Raw genomic sequence first — 24789 nt, forward strand, 5'->3', positions numbered from 1 at the left:
CAACCGCTGGTGCCGATAGCCCGCCTCTTCCCCGGGCTCCCTCCCGGTGACGCCGCACACGTGCCCTCCCGGGCCGCCTCGGAGACCGAGCTCCCCTCCGTCCCCAGACCCCACCGCTCTGGACACCACTCTGCGTGGAGACGGCCGCTGCGGGAAGTGGCGGCCGAGGGCGGCAGACAGCCGAGCCGGTCATGCCAGGGAGGGGGCCCGGGGGGCGGAGGGCAAGGGGGGGCGGGCCAGGACCTGCTCCTCCTCTGGCAACTGTCAAGCTCAGTCCTACGAGTGTGGAGCAATCGCCCGAGGGGAGCGAGCTTCGAGCTTCGCCAGCTCCCTCCTCCTTTGTCCCAGAGGCCTGGGGACGGGCAAAGGGGCAAAGGGGCAGACGGCAGGGGCCAGCGAGAGGAAATCGGGCCAGGTGGCAAACATCACGCCTACAGGGGAGAGTCCACACCTCTCCTGCCTGGGCTGCCCCCAGCTTTTCTTCCAGAAAGATCCCTGCCAAGGCTTAGCCAAAGAGAAAAAAGTAAAAGTTAAAAAAAAAAAAAAAAAAAAGAAAGAAAAAGATACACGTTCTGTACACAACTAACAACAATGAAAAAGGGACAAAACCCCACACACTAAGGCTAAAATTACAATAAAAATGTTAACTTCATCAATTCCAACTTAAAAAAAAAAAATACAACAAATGCAGCAGTTGGTGGTGTGGCCCCTACCCCGACCCAGGGGCCAAAGCCGGGCTCGCTGGGGGCTGCCCTCCAACCCGCCGGGAGTCAGGAGATTTGCACAGAACACTGTTCAGGCCACCACCAGGGGCCGGTTCTTCCCCCTTCCTTTCGCTTTCTTCTTGCGTTCTAGCTCTCTACCCAGGAAAGAAGAGGGAAGGGGAGAGGGTCGGAGTACGAAGGCCGCTGAGAAATCGCCAGGCTGACAGGGCTGGACAAAGCTCAAGCACGGGCCGCCAGGTGGCGGAGATGCAAAGGTAACAGGTAAAACAGAAGCAGATGGGACATGTGGTGCGCGGGCGCCCGCCGGTCTTCTCGGGCCAGGGGAGGGGCCGGGGCTGGCTTCCTTCCGCTTCCTTGCCGCACCCCCTCCGCCCCGGGCCGCCCCCTCCCCCCCCAACCCCCCCCCCCCCCAACCAAGGTGAGAAGCTGCAAGAGGCACGCTCTCCGTTCTGTCTTCTTTGTCCAAAGTCTCTGTGTAGCGCCCGTCGAGGGCCCCGGCGTGGCTGGGGTCGGGGGCTCACTGCCACCGGACGTGCTCGCTGCTCTTCCAGATCTGGGTTCTGCTCCCACCCGCGGCAATGATAAAATGTGCTTTCTTGAGATTATTTTAAAAACAGAAAGGGAGAGAGAATGAGTGGCGGCCAGTGGCTCCTGAGGGTGAAGTTTGAGCGCCGGGTGGGTGGGGTGGGTGGGCCCTGGCAGGTGGCGTTCCTGAAGCAGAGGGGGTGTGGCGAAGAATCCAGGAGCAGGGAGCTGCCTCTCACTGACCATCTGCCTTAGATTTCTTTGGAGCGGATTTCCTTGGAAGAAGAAAAGAAAAGAGGAAAGACACTATCAGCAAGGGTCCCGGCAGTGCTGGGAAACCGCGGGAGGGACTTGAACCTCTGTGGTTGGGGCCTGGTAGGAGTTCATACCCAGTTAGCACTCTCCAATCCTTCTAGGGAAGAGAAGAGCCATACTATCGCCACTGCTCCTTCTTCCCAGTGGTTGAGCCCCCAGCCTTCTAACCCCCAGCCTTCGAAGGTTCCCGAAAGGGGCATCCTGCTTACATTTCCGGAGAGGACATGGGCCGCTTGCTGGCTGGCTTGGCGCCGGAGCTGTCTTTACTGGTTTCTGAAGGGAAAGACGGCACAGTAAGCAGCTCAGCGAGGCGGGCAGGCAGGACGGCCTCAGTCACACGGCAGCACACAGGCCGAGAGGGCAACCGTGGGGACAGTGTGGCCCCCACCCGCACGCTCCGGAGCCCGTCGGCCCGAGTCGGCAGCCGGCCACTCAGCCTGCGTGTGCCACCTCCCGCGGTCGCCCCCCGGGCTCAGGCTCCGAGGCCCTCCCTGTCCTCCCGTCATCAGCCTCAGGGGAACTGGCACAAAACCTGAGAGGGCATCCCGGGGCCTCCGCTCCCCCCCACCCCCCCGCCACCTGGGCTCGGGCCTCACCCTGTGCCTCCTACTTCAAGTTCTCGCCGTCCCTATCTCGCCTCAAACAACCCTGGACAGCATTCCCCGAGCCCACAGAGGCGGCAAGGTGCCCCTCCTGCCGCCCTCTGACTCCTCCCTAGCACCCGAGGCCACCTCCCTTGAGTCTGTAACAAAGCTCCAAAGTCCCGCTTGGGACCAGGTCAGCCCACCCCACCCGGGGCTCGGCCAAGGAGCCTGACGGACGACACCCACCTTGCAGCCACCTGACTTGGGTGGCAGGGCCGTAGCCCTTCTCGTTGCGGGCGGCAATGCGGAAGATGATGGCGGGCTTGGTGGTGTAGTCAATGTGGGCGTTGGAGAGGCTGGACGACTGCACCAAGCAGGAGGGGCTGGGCCCGCAGTACACCCGCATGAAGGCCAGCTGGGCTGGGGCGGAGCTCTTGGGCTCGCCACCGGCCTGTGAGCTCTGGATGGCCAGGTACACCGAGTACTCGATGATCTTGCCGGACGTCACGGACGGCGGCTCCCAGGTGAGGTGAGCACCATCTGGACTCTAGAAGCAAGGGGGCAGAGGTCAAGCCATGCCGTCTTTGGCCTTTATACCTCGATCTCCATCTGCCCGCCCAGGGACAGAGGAGTGAGAACACATCACAGCTTCCAGAACCCGCTGCTCAGACCCCGCCCCTCTTCCTGACACAACGGCCCCGTCTCACGGTAGACACAGCAGACACGAGGAGCTGGGAGAACGTGGCCTCGCCTGCCCCAACCTGGAAGGCGGCCCGGCGTAACGACAAAATAAAACGAGCGGGGACTGAAGACACAGCCTTCATCCACCTGCTCGGCCACCTAACGTGTGACTTGGCACTTAGCCTCTCGGTGCCTCAGTTTCCTCATCAGGTCCCAGACCTCCGAACGAGCCACAGGGAACGCGGCACGTAACAGACCCACACCGAACACGAGCTGCCGTGTCAGGGAGCAGGAGGACGACGGGCAGCCGGAAGGAATCTGCCCCCGTCACTCCAGCAACCGGTGACAGCCGGGACCAGAAGCTGCACTCCATGCCCGGCGGACCGTCCACGTCCTGGGGCCCCTGCTGAGTCACCCCCACGTGGCCCAGCACAGAAGGGAGCACCCCGTGTGCGGACTGAGGCTGGGCCCGCCCTGCCGCGGGCAGGTGGGGGACGAGCTGGGGATAGGCCCGCCCCGCGGCGAGACTCACTTTGCTGATTTTAATGGCACAGGGAGCCCCCGGGAAGCCGGGCAGACACGTCTTGAAAGCGGAGATCTCGCTGAAGGGCCCCCGGCCACAGGCGTTGACCCCAGCGACACGGAACTTGTAGGCCGTGCCCGGCTGCAGCTCCTGTTTCTTCAGCTGGCTGTAGTCGGGGACGGCGCCCGAGTCATCCTAGCACAAGAGGCCGGGAGAGCAGGGAGAGCAGGGAGAGAGGGAAGAGAGGCACGTAAACCCCGCTGCCGAGCCCGCAGTTCTGGGGTGGGGCTCTGGGGCCAGCAGAGCAGCGTCCTATCCCGGGGAAGATGCGGACCCGTGTGGGAGAGGGAGACGGGGAAAGGGCCGGCAGCGGCGGGAGGGGGCCAAGCCTGCGCTCCTCTGCTGCTTCGAGGGGCGCAGGAAAAGCGCGTGGAGAAGGCTCTACGCCTGGCTGTGCTCGGGGCCGGCCCCGAGACAGGCACCCCTGGGAAGCTTCCGAGGTTCCCACGAGCCTGGATACCTGCCTCACGGCCAGGATCCACCCCGCCAAGGGCATCGGCTCCCAGGAAAACTTACGTCGGACGGGACGGCATCGTCTGGTGGCAGGAAATAGTGTGTCACCATTACGTTGGTACCCTTAATGACGCCCACGTCGAACCACTGGTTCTCCTTCTTCACGGGGGCTTTGCTGGGCGGGGGCGGTAAGTCTGGCTTCTGGAAGAGGAGAAGGAGGGCTCACACCCTCAGCCTCTGGGGCGCAAAGGCAGCACCCCCCGAAGCCCCGTCGTACAAGACTCACCACGCCCAGGGACTCGATGCCATTGGCCACTTCAGTCAGGGTCGCCGCGGCCTGTAGTTTGGCGGGGCTGGCTACCACGACCGGCTGGGGGGCCACAAACGTGTTGGACGGAGCCAGGCCTGCGAGGAAAGAAGACGTCAGCGGGCACGGCCCCAGACACCCGGCTGCCACGGCGGGGGGGAGGGGGCTGCCCTCGGGCCACACCACACGCGTCGGCTGGCCGGCCCCGCTTACTCTCAGTGGCCGTGGAGGGCAGCAGGGCCACGGTGCTGGGGACGGCGGCGGCCAGCTCGTTGAGGCAGTTGCTCTCGATGGCCGGGTCGTTGAGGCTGTCGGCAGGCGCCAGGGCCTCGGTGGGCAGGTGGTGGTGCTGCTGGGCCTGTGCCTCCTGCAGCTGCTGCTGCTGCTGCACCAGAGCGGCCAGCTCCTGCTGCGTCAGCACGATGGGGATGGTGGTGGCCTGGCCCTCCTGGCCCTCGGCGGACAGGTGGCCCAGCTCGGCCTGCGTCACGGCCGCCGCCGCCTCAGACGTGTCCATGGGCTCCCCGGTGCCTGCTCCGGGGGGGCGGGGGGGGGAGAGAGACGCTACTCAAGAGGAGCGCCGGCCAGGGCAACCCATCGCCGGCCGCAGGCCTGCAGACCTTGTTTCCGGGCCCTCCCCGGCCCAAGGGACCCTGCCTAACTTTTTGGGTGCCATCCATGCCCAGCCCGGCCGAGCCGCCACGCTGGTCCCCCACCCTGCCGCCGTCACATCTGACTCAGGCTGCCTGCTGTGGACTGAGCCACCTCTCCTCAGGCCGCCCATCACTGCGGCCATCCGGCCAGAGCTGTCAGCAGGGAGGCTCCAGAACCCCGTGTCTTTGCTCCGCTCGAGGGCCCCATCTCCCCGTTGGGTCTCCCATATGGCCTCGACGAAGACAGAGTGGCGAGCTGCCCCCCCACGCAACACCTACCCATGACGGCCTGCTGCGCAGCCTGGAGCACCGCCTGGATGGCCAGGGCCTGGGCCTCCTCGGTGGCTGCAGCCTGGGCGGCTGCTTCAGCGGCAGCGGTGACCGCCAGCTCCTCGGGGGTGAGCCCCGTCACCATGAGGGTGGTGGTGCCTGCCTGGGCCTCGGCCATCAGCTCTTGAGGAAGCGACAGCTGGTCTACTTCAGACTGTGTAGGTGGGGGCGGCTGGACCACCACAGTGGCCACCACGGCGGAGCTGGCGGGCTCCTGGCCCGAAGAGGGGTCCCCTGTACCGCTCAGATCCACGGCGGCTTGGAGCTCAGGGGTCTGGGAGGCTGACAGGACCTCGGCGGACTCCCCCATCAGGGGCGTGGAGGCGGGTTGCAGGAGCTGCCGTGGCGGAAGCTGCTGGCGGGGCCCTGGTGAGGCCTGGAGTTCCTCTGGGGGCTGCAGGATGTCAACAGCAGAGAAGGGCATGTCAGAAGTTTCTGTGTTGGCTATGGTCACTGTTATCGTGGCTGGGATGGGGACTTCGGTGGTCAGAGCCCCTGGGGTAGCCTCAGTCATTGATGAGATCTTCTAGAAAGGGAGAGAAGCCCCCGTCAGCGGGGAGGAGGGAGCGGCCAGAAGCAGGCAGCCTTCATCCTTCCCTGTAGGCCTCGACTTTCACTCTCCGTGGGCCAGCAAAACCCCATTCAACGGGGAGGGGCAGCAGGTGACTGAGAGCGAGCGAGTGCAGCAAGAAGAGAGAGACCCTTGGGACCTGCTGGCTGATTTTCACCCATCCTCAGAGAGGCTTCCTGGTTTAGCCAAAGGGGCACCCAGGCTCCCGCCGTGTCCCTCTTACAGGTTACTGCCAAACGACAAGCCGTGGGAAACAGCGAAGGAAACAGAAGCGTCTGTAAGACGCTAGGCCTGGGTGCCCCAGGCAGCCCTTTTATGGTCAGCAAGAGGGCCGAGGCGCGGCAGTGTGCTCGGTGCAAGAGCGACACCTGGTGTCCAACTCGGGAACGGTACAGGCCACGGGTGCCGTGAGCAGCAGAGAGGAGGTACGAGGGGATCCTCCCGGGGCTCTTACCGGTACCGAGGGGCCCGGGACCGGGGTGGACTGTGTCACAGTGGTCACAGCCCGCGTCAGTGTGGAGGACACGGTTGTCGTAACGGCACTGGAGCTGGTGATGTTCACGCTGTCGCCCTGGGTGCTCTCCACGTCTCCCTGGTCACTGGCGGCTGGTGGGGGATCTGCAGAGGAGGGGGGCAAGCAGAGAGAAGGGTGACAAGCACTAGGCCAGTAGGGGCCTGTGGGGGTGGGGAGGCAGGTCAGCAGGAGCCCGAGGGCCTCCAGCTGGCTTTGCCCCCAGGGGACACAGTCACCTGGAGAACTCTACCCTCTGCTGGGAAACCGAGCCCCAAGAAATCTAAGTACCGGCCTGTGGCTAAGGGGACCTCTCGGTCTCCACCTCCCTCAGCCCCCAAGCCCCGGGCTCGGGGAGACGACGAACGCCGGGCTGGCGGCCTTCGCTCACCTTGGTTTGAGCTCATGTTCGAGGTGACGGTGGTGGCTGTGTGCGTGGTGCCCGTCTCGTGCGTCTCACAAGGGGGGTTGGAGCACACCCTCTGCGTCGGGAAAGGAGCCAGCAACGAAGCAGCAGCCTGGGGGGCGATGGAGGGCGGCGCCGCCACCTCCAAGCCGGACTCCACGGGGAGCAAGGCGCCCACGCCGACCGACATGGTGGTACCGGTGGACGTGGTCTGGTGTGTCTCGCAGGGGCGGCCGGCGGGGGGCTGCTGCCCGCCCTCAGGCTGGCCCGCACCCCCGTTGGACGTGGCCGTGGTGGGCGTGTGGGTGGTGCCCGTCTCGTGGGTCTCGCAGGGTGGGTTGGAGCAGACCCGCTGGGCGCTGCCGGCATTCGAGGTAGTGGCGGTGTGGGTGGTGCCCGTGTCGTGGGTCTCGCACGGCGGGTCGGAGCAGACTTGGCTCGAGGTGGCCGAGGGGCACAGCAGCGCCTCCAGGGCCGTCACAGTCACGGCGCCGCTGGCCGAGCTCTCGTACACGGGTGTGGGGGTCCCCCGTGCCTCGCCGGGCTCTCCGGCACCCATGGCGGAGCGGACCGTGGTGGGGGTGTTGGTCGTGTGGGTGTGATGAGCCTCCGGCTGGCGTCCCACGGACGCCAGCTGACTCAAGGCGGCCACGGGGCCGCTGGGTCTGACCTGGCCACTCACGGCGGCCAGCTGCACGAAGGTGGCGCCGCGGCCGCCGGCCTCCACCGCCAGGGCCGGCCCAAGGAGCGGGCCGGCCGAGCACGGGGCCCCGGTGGCCAGCACAGTCATGGCGGTACCGGTCACGCCGGTCTGGCGGGTTTGGCACGAGGACTTGACGGAGCCCTGGGCTCCCTCCGACACCCCGGCGGCCACGCCGACCCGGACCACGGCAGGAGCGGTGCCGGCCATGCAGGCACGGCGGAGGTCTCGCTGCTGGCCGGCGCCAATGCTCGACACGGCGGTGGTGGCGGTGCTGGTGGTGCCGGTCTCGTGGGTCTCGCACGGCGGGTTGGAGCAGCCGTGCTGCCCGGCCATGTTGGACGTGGCGGTGGTGGCCGTGTGGGTGGTGCCCGTCTCGTGGGTCTCGCACGGCGGGTTGGAGCAGACGCGAACCACGCTGCCGTTCTGCTGCCCCACCGTCGAGGCCACGAGAGAAGCGGCTGCCTCCTGTCTGTCACAGACGAACTGCACTTGGGTGGGCTGCGGCTGCCCCCCGAGGTTAGCCACGACGGTGGTGGTGGCTGTGTTGGTGGTACCCGTCTCGTGGGTCTCGCAGGGCGGGTTGGAGCAGACCAGCGTCACGGTGCCCGGCTGCACCTCACCCTGGCCTGAATCGGCGATGGTGACCGTGGCCGTGGGCTGTTCTGTGGTGGGCGAGGCCAGAATGGACACAGGAAGGTCATGCACGGGCTGGGCCTCGACTCCACTGGGCGCCGTGATGAGCGTCACCTGGGTAGGCTGGGAGACAGGCTGCGGGAGACGCCAGATGGGAAGTCAGCTTGGGAACTTCCCGTCTGCCCGTCCCTCCCACCATCCTGTAGCGCCACCCGTGCTGCCGGGACCACGTGGGCTCCTAAAGGAACAGCCTCCTTGGTCAATCCAGAACCCACTTGCCCTCTGACCCCCAGACGGTGGCTTGCTCAGGGACCGGGGAAGAGACACGATCCCCACCTCAAAGGCCACAGGCACTGGGGAGCGGCTGTGGGGTCAGGGAGGGAACCCCGCTAACCCAGCACCACACAAAGGCCAGCAACAGAGGCTTTGCCGCTTCTACGGACTCAGCTGGAAGACGGACGATAGGAAGAAAAGTGCCATGTTGCACGTGAAGGGGATCTGTCGCGTGCTCTAGATCGCGAGTCGAACAGCCCAGTGTTCAACCACTGGAAAGGCCTCGCGTCTGAGGTCTCAATACGACGGACGGTTAGACAGTGACTGAGAATCACGTGGCACGACAGGGACGCGGGCCCCGGGTGCCACGTGGGGGAGGAAAAGAGGACGTGGCACAGGGCCCCAAGACAAAGCCCGGAAGCCTTGAGCTGGGGCTCAGACATGCCCGCCTGGGGTCACAGACATGTGCCCCCCCACGCCCCTTAGCACCGTGCTCTCCGGCCGCCCTACCTGCATGGTGATGGTGGGGGTGGTGAGCCCGCCGGCCGCTGTCAGTGTGGTCTGCGCAGCCGACACGGTGATGGCGGTGGGGTTGATCACTTGGCTCGAGAGAGTGGCGATGGTGCCCAACGTGGTGATGGGCGTGGCCAGGGAGGCGCTGGTACTGTGGCCCCCAGCTCCGGCAAGGCTGGTGGAGACAGTGCCTGTCACTGTGCCCAGGGTCGTGACGCCTAAGAGCAGGAAGGGGGCGGTAAGGCCGGTGGACGCACCTCCTCCCTTCCGGCAGCTCTCCTCCGGCACACCCCAAGGGAACGGGGGGGGGGGGGGGGGGGGGGGGGGGGGCGGGGGGAGGGCGCCGGCGCCCCCCGCCAGCCCTCCTGTGGGGAAGCGGGCCCAGCCTACAGGCTACACACCTGTGGTGCCCTTCACAACCAACGTGGTGACTGCTGGCTTGACGGCAGAGACGGTGACGGGGGTGACCAGGCGGACACCCCCCATGGGCACGGTGCGGAGGATGGTGCCCGGCTGTCCGGGGGCCCCCTTTAGCACCACCTGGAATGCCAGAGGAAATCGCCCCTGCGTCACTCTCAGCTTGCCTAGAGCCTGGGCTGCCCCCCTCCCAGGCCCCTCAGGACACGTGTGGCCTGCTGGGGTCCTGGCCTGGACACTGGGGTGAGGGGAGGGCCCGGCACGCCTCACCTGGGTCACTCCTTGCTGCCCGTGGCCAGTGGCGATTTTAGGGACAGCTGTGATGATTTTGGCAGGCGCTCCGGTTCCTGAAGTCATCACCTTGGTGGTGATGATGGTGATGGGGGACTTGATGCCCGGACTGCTGGTCACACCTGGATGGGAGAAGGGCGGCTTGGCCTCTGGAGCTCCTCTTCTCCGGCGCCCATTCCCTACTTCCCTCGGGCCCTCTTCCAAGCAGTCCCTCCCACTGCCCCTCACTGCAAACAGAGTGCCAGGTACAGCCGCAGCCCCGCCACCTCCCTATGAACGTGCGACAAGAGGCAAGGAGAGAGAGAGGAGAGAGAAAAAGGAGAACAAAAGCAAAAGCACGCCGCAGCCCAGCCCCCGTCTGCCCATCTGGCGTCCGCCTCCTGGAGCGGCCCCTCGCCAGCGCACCGCGGAGGCCCCTACCTGTGGCGCCGGCCTGCGTGATGATGGCCGACATGGGGATGGTCTTGATGATGGTGGTCGTGCCCGGCTTGGTGGTGCTCGGGGACACGCTGCTGATGCCCAGGATGGTGGGCTTAGTCCCGGCCCCGCTGGCCTGCGTGGTAGTGATGATGGTGGTGGGCTTGCCGTCCGCGGAGGTTACCAGCTTCAGGATGGTCCCGGCCGGCAGGGGCCCTTTGGTCTGCGACAGAAAAACACGTGGAAGCCTACTCAACAACAACAACGTCGACGACAACGTCTAGATGCAAAGAGTGGCTCAGCCGACTAAGGGTCCGACTCTTGATCTCAGCTCAGGTCTTGACCTCAGGGTTGGGAGTTCAAGCCCGGCACTGGGCTCTGTGCTCGTGTGCTGGGCACAAAGCTTACTTAACTTTCAAAAAAAAAGGCCAAACAAAAAGTACGTCTCGAAAAGGAAAACAGCCGGAGGAGAACAAGGTGAACGGACACCACCGACTACCACGATGCAAACGGTGGCAGAAGGTCTGCTCCGGCTACTCTCTACCGGTGGCCCGAGCGGCTTAGGGGATGTTCTGAAGACTGAGAGCGACCGCACCAAGCAGCAGGACTTTCTGCACCACACGTGCTCGAGGGATCTTCTCCGGGAGGGGACACAACTCCTTCCTGTGGCCCGGAGCCCCCTCGTGGGTGTCAGAGTCTGGGTCCCACAAGCTCACCTGGATGATCTGAGTCACCGGGCCCGTAGATGCCTGGCCTGTGACCGCTGAAGTCTGAACCGGTTTGGTCTGAACCACTGACATCACCTTGCCCAGGTTGGAAATCTGAAACAGAAAGGACGGAGCAAGGAGTGATCCGGAAACCAATTACGAGCACGGCTTGGGTCTGGCCTCTCCTGACCCGGGCCCAGGCCCGGGGTAGCGCCACAGGCCGGTCGCGGCCCCATGCAGCAGGGTGGCACCCGTCACTCACCAGAGCACTGCCTCCTGGGACAGAGATTGGGCTCTTCACCAGGGTGATGGTCTTGGTGACTCCACCCACCACCGTGGTCACCACCTGGGCTTGCTGGGCCACTGTCACAGTTCCCGACTTATGCACTGTGATGATGGGGCGGGTGGATGTGTTGGCAGCAGAGGAGACAGACGTCCCCACCTGAGCGGCCGCAGTCTTCAGCATCCGAGTGGCCGGGTTGCTCACCTTGAAGGGGTGGTGACGAGCCATGAGTGGGGCAGGGTGGAGAGGCCCAGCTTCCGCCCAGAGGGGCCCGAAGCAGCTTGCCGGGCTTTGCCTTTCCCGCACGGACGGAGAGCAAGGCCAGCCTCAGGCTGCCACGTCCCGAAAAGTACCCACTCGTTCCAGAGCCCGTGGCAAGCGGCAATTACGGGCCGGTGGCCCCATGGGGGCAGGTCCAAAGCCCAGAGGGAATGACTGCTGTCTTAACACGGCGCTCAGAAGCCCCCGGCCCCAAGGCTCCCCCGGCTCAGAACCCGGCACAAGGAATGCTCACCATGACCGGCGAGGAGGCCACCTTTACCGTAGCCGGGAGGGTGGTGGTGCCTGGCGTCACAGCCACGGTTTTGACGATGGTCGTGCCTGCTGGGACACTCAGCACCGTGGGCGCTGACGAGGGCGGGATCTTCTGGGTGGCGGCAGCTGCAGCTGCCAGCGCGGCCATGCCGCTCATCTGCGGGCTGCTGCCAATCACCTGCGGTGGGCACAGGGGGCGTGAGTCCACACTCGGCACCAGGACCGAGGCTGCCTCGCCCCCTGCTCCAGACGCTTCAGCAGAACCCATCGAGAGGCCTGGCCCTGCCCGGAGAGCCTCCGTCCCGCCCGGCGTCCCTCCCAGCAGCACCTGTCGGCCCCACCTTGGCCCCTGCCGCTGACCGGGTGCAGTGGCCCAGCAACAGGATTTTGCCAGAAGCTCTAGATACTTTCTAAAGACCACAGAATTAGACACAGCTCTCTCCTCCTGGCCCTGGGTCAAACGCCAGGTGCCTAGGTCCTCCCTGCAGGGTTCCAAACAAGGAAGTTCACGTTTAAGATGCCCTTGTCTGAATCAGATTCAGACAGCAGGGAAGTCCTTCCGAGGCATCAACTTATTAACTCGTATTAACTGAGTGAGGACAATTTGCCTCACCGGTACATTCCTGGCCCAGAAAAGCCCAGGCTGAACGGCACTAAGGCTGGGTGCCACCAACCACCAGGAAATCCCACCCCACCCACCAGCTCCTCACCGTGCCCTGGGCACTCTGCGTCGGCACAACCATTCGCACGCCTGCAGGAAGGGAGGTCACGGTGACGGGGGCTTTCCCAGCCTGGCTGGCAGGTCGCATGGTGACCAGCGGGGTTCCTGTCGTAGCCTGAGGACCGGTGACTTTGAGAACAGCGGGGACGCCTGGCGAGGGAAGGAGGTGGCCATCAGCAGAGGCCCGGGCCTCTGTCACACCCGGTGCGAACGCGAACTGCTTCTGGGACCTGCTGGCGCTTCACACCTGGTCCTTCCAGACACCCTCAGCCACTGTCCCCGCGAGCGGGCCCGAGCTTTCTCCCGGCCCCAGCACTCGGCCACAAGCCAGTGCCACCGACGGCCGGGTGTGCTATCTTCAGCGGCCCTCTCGGGCACACGGCCTCCCGGCAAGTAGCCCCTACCCTCTGAAGTGCGAGGCCCCGCTCACCTTGAGTCCTGGCCGCCGTGGGCACGGAGATTGAGCTGCCGGGTACCGTCGGCAAGACCTGGATGGCGGTGGTGGTCGGGGGCGCGGCAGCAGCCTGGGGCAGGAGCGTGATGCCTACCTGGGTCAGCGGCTGCACGGCAGGTGCGGCTGCTGCCGGGGCGGGGCTCTTGGGAGGGTTGGCGGGCACAGACGGGACTGGATTGGGCGTGGGGGAGGCGGCAGTAGCGGCCGTGGCGGGAATGTCATATTTCTGGAGCTGCAGAAGGTAACTGTCGGCTGTCGCCACGGCCCCCCAGCTCACCTCCAGGGAATTGGTGTTGGCTCGTACCAGCTGTACCCGGGCCGGGGGTGGTGGCTTTTCTGCAAGAGGGCACGGCCGGTGAGAAGGGGTCGCGCCGGGAGGCCCCGCGCTGTGGCTCCACTGCGCCGCGGCAGGCCCGCAGGCCCCCGTGCAGCCGCCTCACCTGTCTCCAGGTACCACAGGTCCTTGCAGCAGACCTGGTTGTTCCAGGCCTTTCGGTAGCCGTCGCGCCCACTCCAAATGTACAGGCGGGTGTTGATGGCTACGGCACAGTGGCCGGCTCGGGCCCGGGGAATATTGTCCTCCAGCGTGTCCATCAGGATGGTCTCCCAGGCCATGGTATCTGGGGACGGTGGGGTTGGAGGTCAGTGAGGACGGCAAGCGAACCCACAACCCCCAGTGGCCCTCTGGCCTTTCGCTGTCAGGGATGGGGAATCCAAACCAGGAAGTCATTAAAGAGTACTAAATTAAAAACAAACAAATGAACGAACGAAAGATAACTCGGTATGGCAAAAAGACCGTAAAAGATATAATTATAAACCACAAACTGGGAAAACTATTTGAAACGCACAGCCAGAGGTCTCACTTCTCGCACATCAAACAACACAAGAGCCTAGGTAGAAAAGAGACGGGCAAAGAGGAACGCAAGTTACGGAAAAGGCGACAGGAGGATCTAGGGGAAAATACATACCCTCGCTCAAAATAAGCGAAACGCAAACTTAAACCATAAGGTGCCTGGCAATTTGATTCCCGTGCCTGTGGTAGCCGGGGTTCAAGGTGAGCCAGGGGTGCTGGGGGGCCGGCCCGTGGGGAGAGTCAATCACCTATTGAACTTGGCAAAGAGCTGTTTGACGGTCGCCACGCCGGCACTGCCGGGGGCATCTACGCGGGCACAGCCTCTGTGCAGGATGGCTTGGTGACATCCTTCGACAGTGATCCTACCTCTAGGCTTTTACCCTTCAAATACACTTGCACGGAGGTGAGGACAGTGCAAGGATACTCACGGAGTAGCGTCTGTGCAAGTTTCAACACCTCGATAGCAATTCAAAAGAATGAGGCCGCTCGCCGTGCGGGGATGGGACGGGACGGTCTCCGAGACAGAGTAAAGCGAAAAGCCAGGCGTGGCGCGGCGCCGAGAGCAGGCTGCCGTCGTGTTTGTTTATAAAGGAACCTACAGACGACGCTTGGACATGTAGAAAAGTCCCTGCAGTGGGGAGGAGAAGCCACCAGCGCGGCTGCCTCTGCAGGATAGGAGGCGGGAGGGAGGCTGCGCACGGTTAAGCGTCCGTGCTTTCGACGGCGGGCCACGTGTAGGAAAAGAGCCTACTCAAAAATGAAAGCAGGGAGCGCCCTCAGAGTGCTCGCACCAGTGGCTGCCTCTCGTGGACTCGAGGGGCACGGGCCTTAGAAGCACACCCCACACAGCTCTCGGGACCGAGGAGGGCCAGCCTCCCGCAGCCCTCCACAGGCTACTCCGAGCCCGAGGAGGCCATACCCAGGTTGAGACAAGCCAGTGTGTTGGTACACTTCCACTCCTTCTCGTGTGTGGCCACTTTGACGTCATCCATGACGAGAGGCACCCAGCCACCAAACACGTACATTCTGGGACGAAGGAGGGAAGAGTAGGAGAGGGTTGTAGAGGAGGTGCCGAGCTAGAGGCCACCTCTTCCATCCAGAAAGTTCTAAACACGCTTGGTCCTCCAGCTCTCCCCGGGAGAGGCCCCCAGGACGCATGAAAGCTCTCGATGCCACCCTGTCCTTCTCGGTGGCTCAGCCCTCACAAGACCTGCGTCACCTCCACCACGTGGAGCCGTTACTCGAGCTCATCTAAAGCTCACCTCAGTCCCCGTCATTCTCATATTCGCTTTGGGACCTTGGCACTGACAAAGACACCCGGCTGCTCGTGGAGAGTATCTAGGACAGTCTGCGCCCCTCTACCCCGAGTCTGTCTCGGTCTCCCAGGGCCGTAATGTAAAGACAGGGCTGCGGAAGGCCAGCCCAGCCGGAAAGGGGCCTCGGCAGGCCTTAGGAATTGCAGGAACAAAACCGAGAGCCCTGTGGGGGTGGGGGCGGGCCGGGAAGACAAGAGCCGTGGCCGCTACTCACTTGTTTCCTATGGTCGTGGCTGAGTGAAGACTCCGGGGAAGAGGCGCCACCCCACTGAGACTGGGCTTGTTCCACGTCAGAGTCTCTGTGCAGAGCAAGGGAGGGAGGGAGGGTCACCTACGCCATGCCAGACACGGGCCCTCCGACCCAGAGGACGCTGCCCAGAAGCAGGGAAGGCTCTGGAAGGTGGGTGCCTGCGCGCACCGTAAGAATTCCGGGCCTGCGCTCCCTCCAGCCCGCGACAGGCCCTCTGGCCGGCAGGTGCCAGCACTTCCCGAGCCGCGTTCACCATCCTGGCGGCTGCGCCCCTCCCACGCTTCCTGAGCACCTGCTAGGAGGCAGCTGCGTCCCTCGGGGCTGGGGCGCGTCCCCCACAGGCGCTGCACTCCACGCCCCCCCCTCTGCTAGCGCACCGGCCCCCACCCCACCGTCCACAGGCCAGGCGCCAGGAATCTCACTCGCGATCACCGGTTTCCTCTGAGTGCCGGCGCTGACCTACCGGACAGGTGCCGCCGGCCAGCTTCTCCCTCAGCCTGCCTTCAGGTCGAACACCCAAGCTGCCTCCTACCACTCCTCACACCCACCCTGCTTACCGGCCCAAGGAGCCCCTCGAGGTCTTATGGTCTCTCAACATCCCACCTGACCGTGACACACCAGGGCATGCCACTCCTGTTAGAGTCCACCACGGATGAACGCTACCTCATCTAGATAATTCCATCCTAGAAAGATCTTCGCTTCTCTCCCCTTATCCTCCTATAGGACGGCAGACCAACTCAGCCAACCGAGCCTCGCTCTTTCTTAAGAGCAGTGCCACAAGCTCGGGGCAAAGGTGACTGACGCACACAGGGGCCCCCCGCCCCAGAGGACGAGGGGCAGAGCAGTACACTCGCTCCCTGGGCCGTCAGCCCCGTCTCACCACCCTACGCCGGTGGCCCAGCCCAGTCTGCTAACTTTGCTCCGAGGCTCCCGGAACAGCCGTAGCCATGTCTTACCGATATCCAAGGTCCAAAGGTCCCCCAGCCTGCAGCCGCTCATCCCTCCATAGATCACCAGCTTGGACTTCTTGTTGTCTTTCTCAGTATAGACCACAGCAGTGTGGGACTCCCGGGGTGGAGGCAGAACGCCGTAAGTGATGGGGATGTCCCAGGCCACCACTCCGGAGCCCGGCCGCAATTCCAGGATGTATAAGTCATTCAGGTACCTGCAGAAGAAAGGTCAGTTCTGGCAAGCGCTGACTCCACGCACCAGAGGCCTCGGCAGCTTCTAGGGGTGAACGGCAGACTCCCTGGGAGACAGAGGGGGCCAAATCTACGTTGAACTCCAAGTTCCTCTACCCTCAGCCCGGAGGAGGGGCTGCCAGAAGCTCCCAAGGATAAGTGTGAGTCCGAGGGGAGCGGCAGGCTGCCTCGCACACAAAGCCAGGCACTGTACGTGGGCCCCCGGGGGAAGAGGGGTGCTGGCTTGGGACTACCTTCAGACTTCACGAAGGCACTCAGCCACCAGCCTTGGAAAATATCACCACTAAGTCTGCAGGTAGCAAGGGCTAGGAAGGAGAGCGCCAGCCCCAAGGTGGCCTGAGGAGCAGAGACCGGCCCAAGGCAAGGTGGGTTGCTGACCCCTGGGCCCAGCCCTCCTGCCATGCCACCTCCTCTTGGTTAGAGACCTCGGAGCCAGAAACTCCTTCGAGGGCATCTAGCGTCATCCTCTCACATCACAGAAGGAAGGAACCCCGCACGGTGCCATTGGCTGGCATGTGGCGAAGCGCACCCACCCTCATGGGCTTGCACGCGGAGAGGACGAGGCCTCACCTCGGAATGTTGTTCTTGGGGTCCTCGCTATCGTTGGCCAGGCCCCCAAACAGGTAGCACTTGTTGCCCACGAGGGAGAAGCTGTGCCCGAGCCGAGGACACGGAGGGGGTCCATTTTTGGGCGTCTTTGCTTTGAGTCTCTTCCATTCCCACCGGCTTGCCTGCAAAATCAAGACTCAGGGATTTAATCAGGAACGAGCCGGCCACCATCGGGGCCTGGGCCATTTGTTGTGGAGGGAGGACCCGGTAGGGGTGAGGGAGGCACGGGACCATGGGAGGCCTCCTGGGCAGCCTCCCCACCCCCACCCCCACACGGGGAGCACGCTGGGGGCCGTTACCTGGAGCTCATAGAGGTCATTGCTGTATTTCCCATACTCCACCATCCCACCAAACACCAGCAGGCGAGTGCCGTCACACACGAAGCCATACGCGGCACACCCAGGGGGGATGTCCCCTCTCACGGCTGGGATGAACCACTGGTTAGTCGCTGGGGAACGAAAGGAAGAGGAAGAAGTCAGAATACCTTGGGGACTCCTAAGAACCAGAGCCCCCACTCCTCCCACTCCCCAAATCCAGCAGCCCACGAAACATGGCCTGACAAAGGAGGAGCCAAGGCAGCGCCTCCTTGTCCCAGGGTGTGGGGCCTTCTCATTTCAGTACCCAGTCCCAGCACCCTATCCGAGCCATCTTTTAAGTCCCTTGCCTCAGAAGCCACCTTGCGACAGCCTGCAACCACCTGGCTTCTCATCAAGGTCGTCTTAATAAGCGGGAAGTCACTAATTCATTAGCTTCTGGGAACGTGGGCTCTGACTTCCTTCCCCAACTGCTCAGTGGATCATTGGAAAGAAAGGCCTAACACCCAAGACACCCTCTCGGTGGCCCCATGCACCTCTTCCTGGGGGCACGGGGGCCACACCTCCAAGTGGTTCACAGAGTGACCATGACCAGCCAGTGCCCTCCCTCCCTGCAGGTGCCGGTGGCAGGAGGCGAGCAGGTGAGGGTGGCCAATCAAAGAAGTCCAGTCTGCTGGCTGAGGAGAGCCAGGGAGGGGGGCAAGACTCCATCTCGGCTGGCGTTTCCTAGGTGATGTTCCACACCACCCCTCCCCTCATGCCACACCCACACCAATCTAGAACATTCTTGAAATCCAGAAGCGGTGGCAGTAGCATCAGCTTCTGAGGCAGCCTCCACAGCCTCTGCTGGCTGCAAAAGCATCCCCCGAAATCCATCCCCTGTAACCGGGGCTGGGGTGGGGAGACCACCAGAACCATCCAGCACCCCGCTCCTTCCCTCACTTAAGGCTTGTGTCCTATGTTCAGCTCCCCAGACGCTTGCCAAGCCAGGGCCTCCCAGAAGAGTCACGGGGCACACATCCTCCTCTTCTGAGGGGTCCTTCTCATTACACATTATTTAAAGGACTCTCCCTAAACGGCACGCCACACTCTCCAAAAACCTCAAACCGGGCGCCAGATGCAAATCTGATTCGGTGCCCCTAAACCGGTATTGGTCAAACGTCAGTGACTTGAGACGGAGGCACCGGAGCGTGAAAGGGGCAGCCCTGGAGTCCAAATGAGGGTCAGGATAGTCCCACGGGGAGGGCCTTGGGGGGCCCCGGCCGCTCGACTCCTTCTCAACCTCTGTCCTTCTCAACCTCTGCACAGGCACGTACTTGGTTATGCATACATCCTTCCTGCGTACTAGGTAACAAGTCCTTTGTTGTCACCCGGGGGCCTCATGTGCGCATTGGCCCAAAGGCCTGTCCTCATCTAAAAGCACACCCATAACCCCCAGGACAGTTACAGCCTTTCCTGAGGTGAAAGCGTTCCTGTCACTCCCCACTCCCCACCTCTCCAGCTTTGCTGTGGAACAGGCTGTTGACCCCCTCCCCCCTTCAATGGTTCGGTGGGGTCACTGGGACTCCAGCACGTCCAGCACCACTGTCCCCCTCTGCCGTCGTCCTGGTGCAGGTGTGAGGCTGCACTGCCTGCTGCACACGCGTGCGCCCAGACCCCAGGTCCCGGCTCCCTCCCTCACTGTCATTCCTGGGGCAAAAACAAACCAAGAAAAGCAGCAGCTTTCTGTGCCGAGGCAAACCACCCATGCACAAATTGGAAGTTTCATCCAACTTACCAGGATAAAAAGCTGAAAGAAACCTGGGAGACTGCCTAGGCCGAGCTCCCTCAATTGATAAAGGAACGGAACCCAAGAGAGGAGGTGACTTACCTGAGGTTATAGAGCAAAACAGACAGACGCAGGCAAGAACCTTGTCACCAGCTTAAAAGCGACCGCTAGGTGCCCACCAACGGCCCCATGTACAGGGAGGAATCGGCTATCCTCGCTCACCTGAGCGCCCTCTGGGCTGCTGCACGCAGCTACGGGGCCACCATGGGGCCAGCGGTCAGGCCTGGGACAAAGCTACAGGGCAAACAGGACCGACCCGCCGCTTTCCTATCCCGCTCTCATCGCTGATGCGGCCGGCCAGGCTGGAAGTGACCTGTGACACCCCTCATTTCAGAGGCGCTGGTCTTGTTCTAGAACACAGGGCAGGGGCCCTACACCGCCATCAAGAGCGGTCCGTCGGGCACTTGGTGGCATGAAGCCACAGCCCCAGTGCTGCCCTCCAGATGGCACCGCTGCCTCAAACACACCGGCTGCTCTCAGCTGCCCCTCAATCACGTTATCTGTAGTTCATCCAGCGGGGAGTCTCGTAACCCCGCCTCCGGTCCCTTGTTCTCCATTCACTCCAGCCGGGTCAATGCTCGCAGCTGGGGGCGTGGTCTGAGGAGAGGAGGCCACCTGCACACAGGACCCTCCGTGGGCTGGTCAGAAACCTGACTCCACCTTGTCTCTCCTCAGCAAGCCTGACACCCGCAGTTTCCGTGTTTCACCAGCCGCTCCCACCCCTTTCCACACTTGCCAAACCCACCTGTAGTTGCTCCCGTCAACCTCTATGCACCCTCCCCTAGAGACCCGCACCCTCACAGTTGGCACAGTTGGGTAGACCGACCGACCGGTAGCCCTTCTGTTTGCTCGGTCATAACACGGCGCTTCCTGTGTGGCAGACACAACACCAAGTGCGGGGAGGCACAGAGTAGACCGCTCCCATCCTCAAGCTTCCAATGTAGTAGGAAGGCTGCCACGCCCTCCCCCCCCATGATGGGAAAAGCAGCCCGGGGCGGGGGGGGGGGGGGGGGGGGGGGGAGTCTGCACCAAGGTCAAGTCTGGGGAGCACAGAACAGGGCAATTTGGCAGGGGGGCTTCTCAGAAAAGGTGACTGTGGAGCCAGGCCTTGAAGGGTGAACAGGATTTCCTGACAAATGAAACTAACAGGGCCAATCAGGAAGTGACTGCAAAAGCCAAGTGAGAAGAGGGGAGGTCTCATAATGGAGGGGGAACGGATCTGAGACAAGCTCAACTTAGTGACCAATGAGCTACAGGGACAGGGGAGCAGCGAGGTGTTTCCAAGGGGGTGGCCTGTGCCTGTTAACTTAAGAAGAGAGCCCAACTATGTCCAGGAAGAGCTGGACTCCAGGCACTCCCGCGTGACCCTACCACCAGCTGGCAGGGTGACCCTAGACCTGTCACTTCCCCTCTCAGACCCCAATTTCCTCATGTGCAAAAACAAGGAAGCTCCGCTAGATGCTTTGCAATGCTCCTTCCAGCTGTTAACAGTCAATGGACGTTAAAGAACCACGGACGCAGACCAGCCTTGGGCAGCTGATGTGGTGACTGGCCACAGTCTCCCCTTGGTACCAGGTCCTCCATAATCCGCTTTGCTACCCTGAAATACAACTCCCCAAGGCCAAGGACAGTAGCTACCCTAAGAACTCCCAAAGGTTGGGGCGCCTGGGTGGCTCAGTGGATTGAGCATCCGACTTCAGCTCAGGTCATGATCTCGCAGTCCATGAGTTCGAGCCCCACGTCAGGCCCTGTGCTGACAGTTCAGAGCCTTGAGCCTGGTTCTGATTCCGTGTCTTCCTCTCTCTCTGCCCCTCCCCTGCTCATGCTCTGCCTCTATCACTCTCAAAAATGAATAAATGTTAAAAAAAATTAAAAAAAAAAAAAAAAAAAAAAGAACTCCCAAAGGCCAATCAAGTATCCCACAGCCGCCGTGGTAACCACCGCTGAAGAGGAAGGACACACTTTCTCACACACACCTGCTGGCCCCCAGCTCGTCACCCCCAGACCACCGAGCTAACCAAGACGGCAAAGTGCTCACAAGCGCCCCAAACGCGCCCACCGAGCTCAACAACAAGGAATGGGTCTCCCGTCCCGCAGAAGGAAGAGGGCGAGAGAAGAGGGAAGAGGCGCGAGGATCTGCCCTGCCCTGACTTAAACCAAAATGCCGGCAAGCGGAAAGGCAGCCAGGCAGCCGTGCCGCCACTGGCGGCAGGAGGGCAACACCAAGCCCCATCTGTCCCGAGGGGAGCCCAAGAACCCTGCAGCTACCAGAAGCGCGGACACACAGCGAAAGCCGGCCAAGTTCCTGCGCCCTTCAGATAACGGGCAACACTTGGTGAGGACCCGGGAGTTGGGTCTGCTGGTGACTCTCCTGAGAAATCGCCTAAGGAGTTGATAAGGGCAGTTTCCAAATTGCTAACTGGAGGAATCCGGGGCTGCGGCCCTTCGGAAGGCGGACTACCCTCTACTACACGACCCACACTTGCAGATGGGGAATGAATTAATGCCAAAGTGGCCCGATTCATTTTCATAAACTAATGAATATGCAGAAGTCCCTGGAAGCAGTGGACTTCAGAGCTGATGGTAATTAGGCCCCTGTCCTACTTTCTAAAATTGTATTTCCCTGTTAAGGAGCCTGCTCCGGGCCTTGTGAGAATAAAGACAGTCCAAGGAGTTTAGAAGGTTCTGCTCAGGGCGACGGCCTCTCTAAAAACAGCCCTGCCCCTCAGCCTCACCTTCCCCGGCTGACTGCGGCCATCGCAGCTGTCTACGCCGGCAGGGAGCACCGCCAACCAGCCCGGCCTCGCTGGAGGCAACAGGTGCCGAGAGCCGGAATGCAAAGGGTCGCCAGCGACCCATCAGCCTTTGAAAGTCAACTCGGTAGGGGCAGCCAGCTACAAGGTGCGGAGAAAATTGCACTCTGCCTCCAGGGAGGGGGAGGGGAGCACCCAGCCCTCACTGCTCTAACCACTTTCTCCCTTGGGCGCCAACTCCCAACCCCAGAGCACCCTCACAGGTGGGAGGTGGGGCCCAGACTCAAGGAGCTGGTATTGCCAGAGCCCTGGGAGAGAACAGACCTGGAGAAATGGAGTCTGCTAGATGTGATGCCTGGGGGCAGAGCTGGAAAACAGCTCCCAGCCACCGACCCCAACGCGTCCCCCCCCCCAACCCCCCACAGAGGGGAACTTCCTGAAAGACCACTGACAGGCGTGTGGGTGTGCAGGGCGCGCTGTGAGACTGCTCTCCCCCCTCCGGGGGGGGGCGTCTTAGGCTCTCTCCCGCTCTCCCCCCCAGAACACAGCGCACACAGGCCCGCTGGCCTCAGGGAGAGTGCCCAGCCCCTCCTTCTGAGCAAGGCGAGGCGCCATGAGCCAACGTCCCTTCCACAGGCAACGGCTCCGTGTGCAAACCAGGCCAAGGGGCCGCCACGGGCAAGAGGCTGCAGGAGGCTGCGGCCCAGTCCGAGACCTGGCAAGGACGCCAGGCAAGGGGCACGCACCGCAGCTTTGTGTGTCCCGAGGAATCCCGTTCCTCCCGATTAACAGCGCCCTGGGATTGGGGGAGGTATGGACGGGGGCACGGCAACCTCGGCCTCACAGAAAGAGGAGAGGTAAGGGTCCACCTAGCCCACCATGGGGTCACTGGAATTCACCTCCTACACCGGAGGGCCCCCGATCCAAAAAAGAAGCAATTTGGAGCAAACACCGCAGAACTAAATGGCAAAAGGGGGAGCAGCAGCAACGCCGCCCTATCTGTGGGTGCACAAACCCTGAGACGGTCACCCAGCGGGGCACACAACCCCCCAGGTCGGAATCAGGGGCTCAACTCTGCCCCTAATCCGTCATCTAGAAGCTGTCATTTCTCCCGAAAAAGCATCAAAGAGGAAGAAGAGCTGAGCAGGCGCAGAAGGAGGGAAGAAGGGGGTGGGACTTTGCCTGCGCCAAAGGGACGCATCCGCCAGCCCGCCCGCCCGGCGGGGTAACGGTGTCTGTCTCGAGTCAACGCCGGCGACGCCCCCGCCCCCTCACCAACCGGACTGGATTTCTGTCGGATAATGAAAAGCACCCCTCAAACGCGGGGGGGGGGGGGGGGCGGGCAGAGGAAGAACGGGGAGAGAGCAGGATAAGGCACAGAAGCCGGGCCGACCAAAGGGTCTCGGAAGAGAGAGAGCAGATCAGTGCGGAGGGAGAGGGAGGAACGGGAGGGAGAGGGAGGAACGGGAGGGAGAGGAGGCAGGAGGGAAGGGGAAGAGAAAGGAGGGGAGGGAGGGCGGAGAGGAGGGAGGGGAGGAGGGAAAGAGGGGGAGGAGGGGAGGGAGGGAAGACGAGGGAGAGGGAGGAGAGGGAGGAGAGGGAGGGAGGGAGGGAGGGAGGGAAAGATCCCAGGACCCAGCGGGCTTTGCACTCACCCGTGTTGTACACGTGCAGTTCGTCCACTATCCCCTCGTTGCCGCCGCCAAACACCACGATGAGTTCCTTGATGGCCACGGCTCGGTGGCCGTGGCGGGGCCGGGGCACTGGACCCGACCAGCCCACCACTCGCTTCCAGCGGGGCTGCAGAAGCACCGCTGGAGAGTTGGCGGGCGACACGGCCGAAGCCATAGTTACGGGGAAGGCCGCGGTGGGGGAAAAGTCACCAAGCGGGAAGGGAGCCCCCCCAATTCCTCTCACACACACCCCCTTTCGTCTAAGGTAGCTCTCACGGAGAAGCGGTTCCTCACACAGCGGTGGACGGTTCCATGGAGGCCGCCATCTTAACTACCCTCCTTCCCTTCGGCTCTTCCCCTTCTTCTAGCTCACCCCGTCTCTTCAAGAGCCTCCCGAAACTTTCGAGCGCCTAGCCCCGAGAAGCCGGAGGCCGCCGAGTCCCGCCGCCCTGACAACTCGCTCGGGCGCTCCCGCTTACAAGCTCGGGCGGGAGGCCCTGGGAGCCGCCATCTTGAGCCGTCCCTCTCTCCTCCCTTCCTCAGTCGTAGCCCTCCCCCGCCGGAAATGGCGGAGCCCCGGCCCGGTTCCCACACCCCCCAAGTCCCCTGCACTGGCCGGCTTCCGGGGCGGGTGGAAAGGAGCCACAAGCGCCGCGGTTGTCCCAGCCCCGCCGGCGCTCACACCACAATTGTGGGAGCCGCCATCTTGAGACCGTCCCGCTTCCCCGCCCAGCGCTTAGTGCAGCCGCCGCTCCCGAAACAGCCTCGACACTCGTAAAGGACAAAGGCGCGCCGGAGGCCAGTGGAACGAACTCGAATTCTCGGGGGCTGGTCGGAGACTCGCGCCGTACAGCTTGTGAGGTCTCGAACCTCTCCCCTGAGTCCGCTTCTGCTGCTCAGGCTGCGCCTGCCGCCCTGGGAGCCGCCATCTTGAGACTAACTCCCCCTTCCCCCCTATTCTCTTCCTCCTGGGTCAGTTCTTCCACTGCAAACCAAACGCAAGGCAGCGTCCGATCCTCGCTTCCCTCTTTATGACTCCTTCCCACAGGAGCCGCTCCAAAGAGCCAGAGTTAGGCCCCGGAGTGGCAACTGTACGGCAGGAGGAGCGGTAACGGCAGGGCGCTCATGCCTCCTCCCTGGGAGCCGCCATCTTGTGTGAAGAAGTAACAACTAAACATGGCGGCAACGGCGGTCGGGCGAGGGGGCGGAGTCGGACTACGTCACTGTTTCCCCCCCACCCCCCGCCCTCGCACGGCTTCTCAGAGCCAAGGCCTCTTAAAGGACCCCCGCGCTGCCCCGGGGCGAGGGCCCAGGTCCACCGCGCGCCTAGCTAGGGCTCAGGCCGCTCTCGGGTCAGGCGCAGGCGCGCCCAGCCCCGCGGCCCACCCCCTCCCCCCCCAT

At 63.1% G+C, this 24789-nt stretch overlaps 1 protein-coding gene across 4 annotated transcripts; it reads right to left on the reverse strand.

Annotated features, from left to right (window-relative positions):
- Positions 1–1115: 1115 nt before the first annotated feature.
- HCFC1 (host cell factor C1) lies at positions 1116–24789 on the reverse strand. Of its 4 annotated transcripts, XM_049644483.1 has the most exons (27): positions 23371–24788; positions 17120–17268; positions 16782–16942; positions 15966–16174; positions 14974–15058; positions 14363–14469; positions 13031–13210; positions 12868–12926; positions 12567–12660; positions 12126–12286; positions 11396–11593; positions 10861–11085; positions 10608–10712; positions 9895–10114; positions 9454–9596; positions 9168–9306; positions 8764–8984; positions 6630–8115; positions 6182–6345; positions 5106–5550; positions 4387–4707; positions 4153–4271; positions 3930–4067; positions 3363–3548; positions 2396–2696; positions 1775–1838; positions 1116–1525 (listed from the first exon to the last, which is right to left on the reverse strand). In XM_049644483.1, exons 1-27 carry the CDS (start codon positions 23561–23563, stop codon positions 1486–1488), a joined length of 5913 nt encoding a protein of 1970 aa, XP_049500440.1. In that variant the 5' UTR covers positions 23564–24788; the 3' UTR covers positions 1116–1485. The 4 variants fall into 4 exon arrangements, with proteins under 4 accessions (XP_049500440.1, XP_049500438.1, XP_049500437.1 ...); XM_049644481.1 differs by having other exon boundaries at positions 12567–12926; positions 23371–24789; XM_049644480.1 differs by having other exon boundaries at positions 5106–5682; positions 12567–12926; positions 23371–24789.

This window comes from Panthera uncia, chromosome X, assembly GCF_023721935.1.
Source record: "Panthera uncia isolate 11264 chromosome X, Puncia_PCG_1.0, whole genome shotgun sequence".
In the NCBI taxonomy this organism is placed as follows: domain Eukaryota; kingdom Metazoa; phylum Chordata; class Mammalia; order Carnivora; family Felidae; genus Panthera; species Panthera uncia.